This window comes from Hippoglossus hippoglossus, chromosome 19 (genome assembly GCF_009819705.1).
Source record: "Hippoglossus hippoglossus isolate fHipHip1 chromosome 19, fHipHip1.pri, whole genome shotgun sequence".
NCBI lineage: Eukaryota > Metazoa > Chordata > Actinopteri > Pleuronectiformes > Pleuronectidae > Hippoglossus > Hippoglossus hippoglossus.
This window is the reverse complement of record NC_047169.1, coordinates 18,111,999-18,123,081: the sequence shown is the minus strand read 5'-3', so window position 1 is coordinate 18,123,081 and position 11,083 is coordinate 18,111,999. Positions and strand designations below refer to the sequence as shown.

The window sequence follows — 11,083 nt, the reverse complement described above, 5'->3', positions numbered from 1 at the left end:
ATACTCAAATTTTAAGTACTTTTGTGATATTTCTGTGATCAGAATTGCATTTATAGCCCATATTATGACTTTATTAATATTTATCATTTAAAATGTTATTTTATAATATAGAAGTAGTATAAATTCTGTTGAAGCTACTCATCACTGATTTCGAGTTTTTTTAACATATTAGGCAGCGTCTGCACGTGCACACACACACACACACACACACACACACACACAGAGTCCAGCTGTTAGAGGGTTTCTTAGGGCCTCTCAGCACCATTTGAACATCATGATACTCTCTGAATTAGAGCTTTATGTGAGGGACCATAAGCCTCTATTACAAGTTGGTTATGATCATTGTGCAGAAGACAGGATTTAAATCGCCTCATGTCTGTCTCTGGTTTGTCTTTCCTTTAAACTATTCATTGAACCCTGTATTGAATATATAAAAAACAAAACCAGCTTTTTCCCCACACTATCATATTCCAAAGTGTGATCCATAGATAATGAATAACAATATGATATTAGATTTATTCACATGAAAACATGCAACAAAATGCCATATTGAAACCCAACATGGTATCTTAAGTTTCCATGGAGACATCCAGTTTTCCTTTATGAGAATGTCTCTGACAGTTAGATTTCCAGCCTCCTCTCCGATAACTCCAAATGAGTCCATGTCCCTAATTGCACTGACAATTACACGTATCTGTCGGAAAGTTCATGTTATCACTTTAATTGGCTTAAAGTTCCATAAACAAAAATACGTAAACAAAATCCTGGGACCAGTAAACAGATTGCAGCTCTGTTTACAGGGAGATGCGGCGCTGTTCAGTCTGTTCTCTTGCTCATAACAACACAATGAGTGTTCATGCTGTAGGCCTACATTTGCCTTATATAACACTAGTAACACTATTCTGATTTAGCTCACACTTCCTGTCTATATTTCAGTTTCTGTCTTTAAGTTCAATGTAGAGGCCTAGATCTGCGTTTGTATAGTAATCATATCATTCATTGTTATAAACCTCTGTTTTTACAAACCCACCAACTTGTATCATGATGGAGACACTCATCATAATCGTCACTATTGAGAACTAATCATAAGAAATGTAATCATTAAAACAGAATCCAAAAATATATTTTAGGGAACTAACAGTGATGTGTATGTGACGATATCTCTCTCTCACACCTCTCTTGCTCTCTCAAGCTCACACACACACTGCATCATAAAAAACATGTGTTGTACAAATGTTAATGAAGAGCCACAAATAGTTTGGAATATTGTCACAAATCTAAATGTTATGAGACTAAGCATTTATTGATAAGGTGTCTAAAATGAAGTTGTTGCAGCCAGGTACACTGGGAACGGGCCTAAATGCAAACTCATACAGAGGCAGTGAAGGAACTAGTGAGAAAAACCAGGCTTACAGGCAGACAAGATGACAAGCAGGCAAACGAGAAGATAAACGTGTCAAAGTAAAACTGGGAATGTGATCCTCCAATAATAAATCTGTTAGAATCAAAAACATCCCCTTTTCCCCTTTTATGTTCCAAAGTGTGATCATATACAATATTATAGATAACAATTAGATATTATTTCCCATAAAACTGTGACAAAATGCCTGTTGAATGCTGTTTCGTTGTAACACAGCATGGCAATCGGAAGTTTTCTGATAGGATGAATATGAATCCAGCTCACCAGTAGGATGCACATTAGAGTCAGACATCCAGTTGTCCCTCCTGAGAGTGTCTGTCATAGTGAGATTTACAGCCTCCTCCACTAATACTCCAGATGAGTCCATGTCCCTAATTGCACAGACAATTACACTTATCTGTTGGAAAAAATCATGTTATCACTCTAATTGGCCTAAAGTTCCATAAACACAAATCCATAATAATATGATGTAAGGGATGGCTGAATGGGGGCACTTTTTTTGGTGTTTCTTTGACCTGACAGGTTATAGTCAGTGTGTTTTGTCTGGAAAGGTTTATATTAATGTTTTAGTATCTGCAACAAGTATTGTACAGATCTTTTATGATAGCATTGAAAAGTTTCAAATGGTAACCAGCCATACTGGTAATACCAGCAAAGCCAATGTTGTAAAGTTAACCATACAAAACATTTGGTAGATACATTTTAAAGGTTGTGACCACAGAAGAGTAAATGACAGCACTGCATGAACATCTTATATTATTTGTGGATATTATCAGAATCAGAAATACTTTATTGATCCCAGGGGGAATTTGTGTTTGTTACAATAGCTCCATGCAAGAGTATATATCACAACTACAACATTAACATTTAAAGTCAAGTCCAGTCATCCAGTCAAAAGGCAACTTGCATTACTTTGGAGAATATTCTGAAAAGTATTTCCTCGTTGGACAAAGTCATTTTAATGGAAGCAAGTTTGCTCAGTTGTTTTGGGTGTTAGCACATAGCTATGTCCTGATCAACCAGTTTGCTGTCAAGAGTGAGTTATTCATTTTCCACAAACACACGCACCATGCCTTGTACATTTGAGCTAGTAATGACAACGCTGTAGTTTAGTCCCTGACAGTGAAGGGACTGAAGTTTGAGTTATAGCTGGGGGATGTGTCAAACGGCAAACAAAATGGTTGGCGGAGTTACAGTAATAATACTCAATCTCAAAACTTTATCTGACTTAATCTGATTTTAAAATTGAAATGACATTCAAAAGGTGTTTTAACATTTAATCATTTTAACCATTTTGTAAGTTTGGAAAACAAACAAAATGGCACATTAGCATTTGTTTGTTCTTCCAGATTTCCGCTCTTTCAGCTCTTTCAAACAGCAAATGATGTAAATGTATTAATGAAGGCTGCAGGTTTACATACGTGTAATTTTAGACATATTTGATGCAGCAGGAAATCTGCACACTGAGTTCTCATCATCCAGTCATTTTAGAGAATGAGTCGATTTGAAGTCAACTTTACTTTTTAGTTTGGTTATTTTGTTGTTTGGTTATTTTGTTGGTATGTCAACTTATTACGTGTGTTACTCATAATCACCTTATAACCTGAATATAAAGGAACCTTTAAAAGAAACGTACAGGAAATATTACCAATCCAATGTGACTCCTGAATGTCTATTCCTGGGGCATTCCACGTCACATGCAAATGCGATATTCAGAACTACGTTTCCCATGATCCATTTCGAATTAGCAACCGTAAACAGAAGAAAGCGGAAACAAAGAGGGTTTTATTAAACACAAACACAGCCCTGGTTGTAGAAGTACTGAAGTACTCAGGGGAAAAACTCCAGACTTTGACTTGTCCAGCGATAAAACTGAAAGTGAGCTGAGAAGAGAACTACACCATCAACATGGCGCTGAAGAGAATCCAGAAGGTAAGTTTGACTAGCTGCTTTTCTGTTGTCAGCTAATGGTAGCCAACTAGCCCAGCAGTTATTTTCATGGTAAAGGTTTATTCATGAAGATTGAGACGCTGTCCTCCCATCAAAACACGCTCCAGTGAGCTGTGTGGCGTGTGTGGAAGTTCGTGTTTGCTGACACGTCCCGCAACACCCACCACGACCACTTCAAAGTTTCCTGTTAGCTCGCTAACAGCTAGCACAGTTAGCTCCGTAAGTCCCCCGTGTATCAGCTTCCATGGCTGCTGTCACTGTTTTAAATGTCACGGTGGAGTCCTCTGTCTTGTCTACAAACAACAACCCTCCTGTATTTCACAACGCCTTTCGGGTTCTTTAGGGTTTAAGATGCAGGTAATGCTGACAGAGGAACTGTCTGGATAGAATATCAATATTAGATCAACACCACAGGAGCGTCCGGCTTCTCGCCACTTTAGCACAAGTCCGCACGAAGCTCAGCGTTAGCAGAGGAATGTGCGAAATATACTATTATGGTGCAATAAAACCAGAGTTGGCAAAAGTACACACAGTCTTTACTCAAGTGGAAGTACCGATTCTTGTGTAAAAAAAAAAAAAAAAAAGACTGCAGCCTCCGAGTAAACATACTCAGAGTTACCACAGTTGTTCTCAGAAGTTTCCCATCTAAGGCTTCATCAACTCAGATTTCAGTTGGTCTTGTCAGAGTTAGTTAAAGCCGCTTTGCTCAACAGGCCCCTGGGAGTGGCTGGCAAGCAAGACAGTGGTAGTAGAGAGAGGTGCACATCAACTGAACTTAAGACCCACAGAAGAGAACCCAAATTGACCTGAATGCTGTTCCCGCAATTTACTCATTTAGATCATTTTATTCATCATTGTGGTAAACAGTGTGATAATATCCTCCATGGCCCTAATGCCTGAGACAATGCTGATATTTGAGATCTTAACTCGGAGTCGTCTTAGTACTGCGGTGAAATGTGGTCGAGTCACTTCAGATCATTCATTCTCAAACACCCTGGACAAGTCACTGTCCATCACAGTCCTCGCATTACCAGACACACAACTGTCCACACTCACAGCTACAGAAAAATGTGGAGTTTCCAGGTTACCTGGGTCTTTGAACTGTTGGAGAAACACTGAGTAACAGGGATTTATTGTATTCAGGCTCAAACCCTGTACTCTTTTACTGTGAGATGACAGTGCCAACCACTTTACCACCTGCTGTCCCTGAATTGATTTTATTTTATTGTTTGTCTGTATCATGTGGTACACATACAGTGGAGTCTTGAGGTTTCCCGGCTTGTGTGATGGGATAGAAACAAAACAGTGTATACATTATCAGCATTGGTCACTATGGCTATGCTAATAACAAAGACTTTACTAAGAGAAACCAACACCTACAGTCACAGGCATCATCAGGTAGAACAAGGGGGGAAAAAACCATAGTCATTTGATTGAAAAGAAAAAGTGATTTTTACGTTATTCTAATGAGGAGAACCTGTTCATTAGAATAGCTAACTGCAGTATTTCTGCTGTGTTGAGCAGGAGCTGCAGGACCTGGAAAGAGACCCTCCTGCACAGTGCTCTGCTGGACCAGTTGGTGATGACTGTGAGTACACACACACACACACTCTATATTCCTGGTAAAACGAACCCCTCAGGCTGGCACCAGCCCCTTTGTATTATTTGACATAGCATACCTGTGTTCTAGAATAAAAGTGCAACATTCCTCCCTTGAAAGTGGAAGCTTCCTACTCCACTTTCTATGGGCTGTTTGATGGTTAATATTGGATAATAGCACACAATTGCGACACTGAAGAGTGCTTTGCATAAAACCAACAAATAAGGCCATTGTAGGAGTGTGCTTTATCCTAGGCTTTGTATGTATGCATGCATTGTGGGCGGCTTTGTCTCCACTAGACAGAAAATTGGTAGTTGAAAAGAACAACTTTATTTTGGTACATCATGAAGAAGTAGAGCCGCTTCGTCCATCTTCATAAACAGTCATTGTTTATAATGGATTCATTATGAGTGATGAACATTGTGTCTGTGACATGTACAGCTTACATTCTTCTGTGTTTCTCTGTTTCTCCCTTAATTGCTTCCAGTGTTTCATTGGCAGGCGACCATTATGGGTCCAGTGAGTATCATTTAAGTCTTTCAGTCCTCTCATTTAGTATCTTGTGCTGCATTTATTACCTATATGGACATAGATTGTTTACCATTGTTTTAAGTAGCCAACACTAAACTCCATTACCTACAGTAATTATTTAAATTTACATAATTCAATGTCTTTATGTTGAAGAATATGAAACTTTAACTGGAATTGATCATAGTAACCCATGAAGCACAGCTGTCCTGTCATGGAGTAGAAACATTCTGGTTCAAACTTGTAACAAGCCACATATTGATCAGTCAAGTTGAAGAATGAAGTCATTGTCCCGACACAAACATGTCATAGTCTAAAATACACTTTACAGCAAAGTAACAAGTAATAACAAGCCCACAGGTCAATGTTAACAAATCACGAGAATCGTTTTTCTGTAAATGATACAATTTATAGCAGAAGAAATGTGTCACTTTAATTTATTTTAAATATTTTAACAGTAGTTAACCAAACAGTTACCAATAACGGTTTCCAGTCATATGTAAAGTGAAAAATGACAACGGGGATCTCACCACATTAACTGCTGGGAACTCATAAATGTTTTTTACAAATGGAACACATGGTCTGAACAACAAAAATTATATTATAATAACAATATAAAACTAAATAAAGTTATGTCTTTATCAGGTTCTGTTTCAGATTTATTTGAATTAATTACTATTGATCTGTCAACATTGTGAACTTGTGTGGATACTTGTCAGTGTTTTGGTTCCAGCTGAATGATTTTGTGGGAAATGTTTTGCTGACAGAAATGTTCACATGTCTTTACACCAGGGTGATAGTCCATACCAAGGAGGAGTTTTCTTTCTCACAATCCACTTCCCCACCGACTACCCATTCAAGCCACCAAAGGTAAGAAGTGCTGTGGTTACTCCCAGCTTTGTCCTGTCATACTGTGAAATGTAACATAGTGATTGTGCAGCCAAGGAAAACCTCCCGGTCCTGATAATCTCTCCCTCTTCATAAACTATGTAAGAGATTATATCCTACAAATTGTATGTTCCATGACTGTCCAACTCATTCTAGCTGTGTGATGAAATTATACTAGCTTGATAATGGATAGCTACAGTCTGTTGTGTACAGGCTGTATGATAGGAGGTAGCTGGGATCAACAGCAACTACGCACTGTTCCAAAACACAGGAAGCCAAGAAAAAGTGTGGTGGCTTTCCTCTGGAATCCATTATTTAAACTTACTCAAGTGTTTAAATCCTTATATCTTCCGTAAAGTTCTTCCTGTATTGATAAAAGCTAAAAACTGTCACTTTGATCCTTAATGTAGTATATATTATTTTATGTGAAACTAATTGTTGTGGCTCAGAACCTAATGAGCATTAGTACACTAGTACCATCTGAATAAATATGTTTTTTTTTTACAGGTAGCATTTACAACAAAGATTTATCACCCAAATATTAACAGCAATGGCAGTATTTGTTTGGACATTCTCCGTTCACAGTGGTCTCCAGCACTAACACTGTCTAAAGGTAATTATAGTCTGCTCTCGTTATATTTTATTCTGGATGCCTTTAATATTTGATGTTAAACATTTTAAATTGCCTTGTTGTTGAAATAAGCCATGTTCACACTACACGACTGCAGCATTGGTGTCATGTGATTCTGGCAGTTACTGTGAGTTCATATTACACGACTGACGGGGGGTGACAGGGGATCTTGCACTACACCATCTTTCAACAGGATACACCCTGACTGGTATGTCTGGTCTCCAAACTACATTTGATCATGAAGAGACACACTGAGTTTGACTGATCCTCTCAAAACGCTTCCATGGAAAGCACAGTTGTATAGAAACATTTAATCATGATAATTATTCTCAACTCTACATTTAACTTTGTAATAATTGTATTTATTTATTAGGGAAAATAGCTTCATATTTACTAACTGCTTTGATAATATACACTTAAATGTTTTACTTTGTGTGGCTCATACTCAAACTGGGCCTACTACTAAATTTCTTTCTTTATTACTTCACATCAAAGCGAAGTGCAAAGGTCAGGGGGCACCAAACCACTACCTCTATATACCACCTTCACCCCATACTGAGCTCCGATTGGCTGTAGTTGTTGCCAATTTTTCTTGATATTTATCTGCTAGAAATCTAGACAGAGGAAGCGGATGTGTCAGCAAGCCTTTAAATCGCATCTTTGAAGAGTTCACATATAGCGATTGGCGACTGCCGATCAAACGCTGATTTGTCCCTGATCTGAGTGTTTTGTTGTTGAGTTCCCAAATTTGTTGACAAGTGGAAACATCGGGCTAAATATCGTGTAGTGTGAACAAGGCATTTCCTTGCATAAATATTCTTCATCTTAATGTTATTTTGTGTCTCTTCATTTCAGTTTTATTGTCCATATGTTCATTGATTTGTGATCCAAACCCAGACGATCCCTTAGTTCCAGACATAGCTCAAATGTACAAGAACGACAAAGAAAGGTGAGTGTACACACAGGCTCAGGTGAGACTTCTTTTTTCTGCTTATATCTGTCGTCAAGTGACCGCGCTCTTTTCTCTCCTCAGATACAACAAACTAGCAAAAGAATGGACCAACAAGTATGCCATGTAAAGAAAATAATAACATCCAAGAGAAGAAGAAAAAGAACATGCTGAATTTTTTTGAAGTCACAACACACTGTAAATTATAGTATTAAATCATAAAGTAAAAGCTCCCATCTAACTATAATGTCATTGTTATTAACCTGACATACTGTATAGATCATTTATTTTTAATGGAGGCAGATGGTTCACCTTGAGCAAATAAGATTTCCTGTGGTCATTCAATAGAAATTTGGGATGGTTTTCTTTATTTATAATTCACAAAGATATTACAAACTGCTTAACAGCTTTCTTTATTTTACGTAAACCTAGTGAATTGCAGGACAGAAATCCCACTGCATGCTGTTTAGCAACATGACAGGGGCTGAGTAGCAGACCAGCAGGATTACGTAAAACTGCTCCATACCTGGAAAATCCCAGCTTCACTCTCTGCTGCTTCCATCAACAGTTTGCAGGAACCACAATTGACCATGGGAATACTGACACGTGGATACCAAATAAGTAAACCCCAGATTTTTACACATGTCTGTAAATCATAAAAATACTGACAACATAGTATCTTTTTTTAAATGACAACTTCACCTTTATGTTGTGGCTGATGGACGTTCTTGATGGGGTCTTTTGCATCTTGTTACAGATGAAGCTGAGTGAAAGAATGTACTGTTGCAGTTCCTCTAAAAATGGAAGCAATTACAAGTCATTTAATATGGTGTTCTTCATCTTGTATTATTATTATTATTATTATTATTATTATTAAAATCATCTGGAACTATCTAACAGTTTTATTATTTTCAATTAGAGTCATCACAAAATAAATCTTACAAACTGTACTCTTTTTTTTTTTCTTTCCCTGGGAGAAGCTGTGACATTAGATTTTTGTTGGATTTACACAGGTACATAGATCAGATTTTTAACCCAGTCAAACGTGTTCCTAAGGGTTGAACATGCTCTTCTGTTCATATCTATCTGTGCTATAGAAAGGGTAAAAAATCCTGTTTCTGTTCCTGTGTAAACAGTCTGTCACTTGTATCTGAGGCCCCTGTGGCACCTTTTGTACTGAATAAAAGAATGGTACGGTTTTTTATCATGACTATGGTCTATACATTTTTATCACAGTGCATTTTGGATCTTTATGTGATCTTGTTGTATTGACGTGGTCTGATTTATTGATGATATTTTTTGGTGTAACTTGTTTGTAATTACTACCTAGATGATGTAGCAAGCATTAATTTGGCACAAAAGTTTAGTCATATATACCTATAGGAAAACAGATAGTAAATATTAATTATCACTAAAAGATACAAAGAACCTTGAAACCAGTTTTTTCTTTGGGGTGGGGCATTCATAAGAAGAATAAAAGCAAACTTAAAATGTCTTCAAACTGGATTTGGACAAGATCAATCAATCAAATTTTATTTGGACAGGCCATATTCACGAATCTAAATTTGTCTCATAGGGCTTAACAAGGTGCGATGTCCAAAAAAACTAGAGAAACCTCCGAGAGAGCCACATGTGAGGGATCCCTCTCCCAGGACGGACAGAAGTGCAGTAGATGCAGCGTGTAACTGAAAACATCAAATAATAGAGAGAAGAGAGAGAGACTAGGAACAGCATCAGGTTTCAGCTCTGACTAGTTGTTATAAGTGATAATTATGGATGTAAAGATGTTATTGATAGCAACGATTCATGTCCTAACTATAGGTTTTATCAAAAAGGAACGTTTTAAGTTTAACCTTGAATGTAGAGATGGTGTCTACCTCCCGAACCCAGAGTGGGAGCTGGTTCCACAGGAGAGGAGCCTGGTAGCTGAAGGCTCTACCTCCCATTCTACTATTACAGACTCTAGGAACCACAAGCGAGCCTGTATTTTGGGAGCAAAGTGATCTATTGGGACAATACGGTGTTATGAGCTCTTTGATATATGAAGGGGCTTGATTGTTAAGGGCTTTGTATGTGAGGAGTAGGATCTTGACTTCTATTTGAATTTTACAGGGAGTAAAACGTTCTGGGTCAACCAGGCCTTGATGTTCTTGAGACATTCCTGAAGTGATAGATCAATCAGGCTTCATCGATATGTACAGATGGGTGTCATCTACGTAACAATGGAAGTGTACGTGGTACTTTCTGATGATGTTACCTAAAGGGTGCATATATAAGGGGAAGAGTATCAGTCCAAGGACAAGACCTTGTGGAACTCCATGACTAACTTGTGTGAATGGAGGAGTCATTGTTAACATTAACAAATTGAAATCTATCTGATAAATATGGCTTAAACCAGCCTGATACTGTTCCTTTAATCCCTACATATTGTTTCAGTCTCTGTAACAGAATCGTATGATCTATGGTATCAATTGCTGCACTAGTATAGAGACAGGTCCATTATCTGAATGAAGGGAAGGTTTGATATGGGTCTTTAATCAGCTAAAACATCTGAATCAAGAGTGGGCTTTTTAAGCAGAGGTTTAATTACCGCTACCTTAAAAGCTTGTGGTATGTAGATGGTTAACAAAGACATATTAACCTGATTTAATATGGAACTGTCAATTAGAAGAAAAACTCTAGTTGGGACAGAGTCTAATAGACAAGTTGTTAGCTTGGAGGATGAAACTAGTGAACTCAGTTTAGAAAGCTCTATTATAGAAAAGTGCTCCAAATATAGCTCTGGTGCTACAGGTGGTTTTATGGTTTCTGTACTAGAAAATGTATCTGTGCTATTCATGGGGAGGACAATGGTTATAATTTTGTTTGTAAAGAAGCTCATGAAATCATTGCTTCTTGGAGTTCGAGTAATAGATGGATTAGTAGAGCTTTGACTCTGTCAGCCTGGCTACAGTGCTGAAGAGGAACCTGGGGTTGTTCTTATTTTCTTCTATTAATAATAAATAATAGGAGGTTGTGGCATTTCTTAGTGCTTTCTTAATTCATCAGGCTATCTTTCCAGGCTAGGTGAAAATCATCTTGGCTGCTGGAATGCCGCTTCCGTGATGTCTGTTTTAA

General features: G+C 37.7%; 1 protein-coding gene across 1 annotated transcript; it reads left to right on the top strand.

Annotated features, from left to right (window-relative positions):
• Positions 1-3,160: 3,160 nt before the first annotated feature.
• On the top strand, positions 3,161-9,176 carry ube2d1b (ubiquitin-conjugating enzyme E2D 1b). The gene is made up of 7 exons (XM_034571233.1): positions 3,161-3,352; positions 4,895-4,958; positions 5,458-5,489; positions 6,291-6,368; positions 6,894-6,999; positions 7,873-7,966; positions 8,051-9,176. The coding sequence occupies exons 1-7, from the start codon at positions 3,329-3,331 to the stop codon at positions 8,094-8,096; spliced, it is 444 nt and encodes a 147-aa protein (XP_034427124.1). The 5' UTR covers positions 3,161-3,328; the 3' UTR covers positions 8,097-9,176.
• Positions 9,177-11,083: the final 1,907 nt, after the last annotated feature.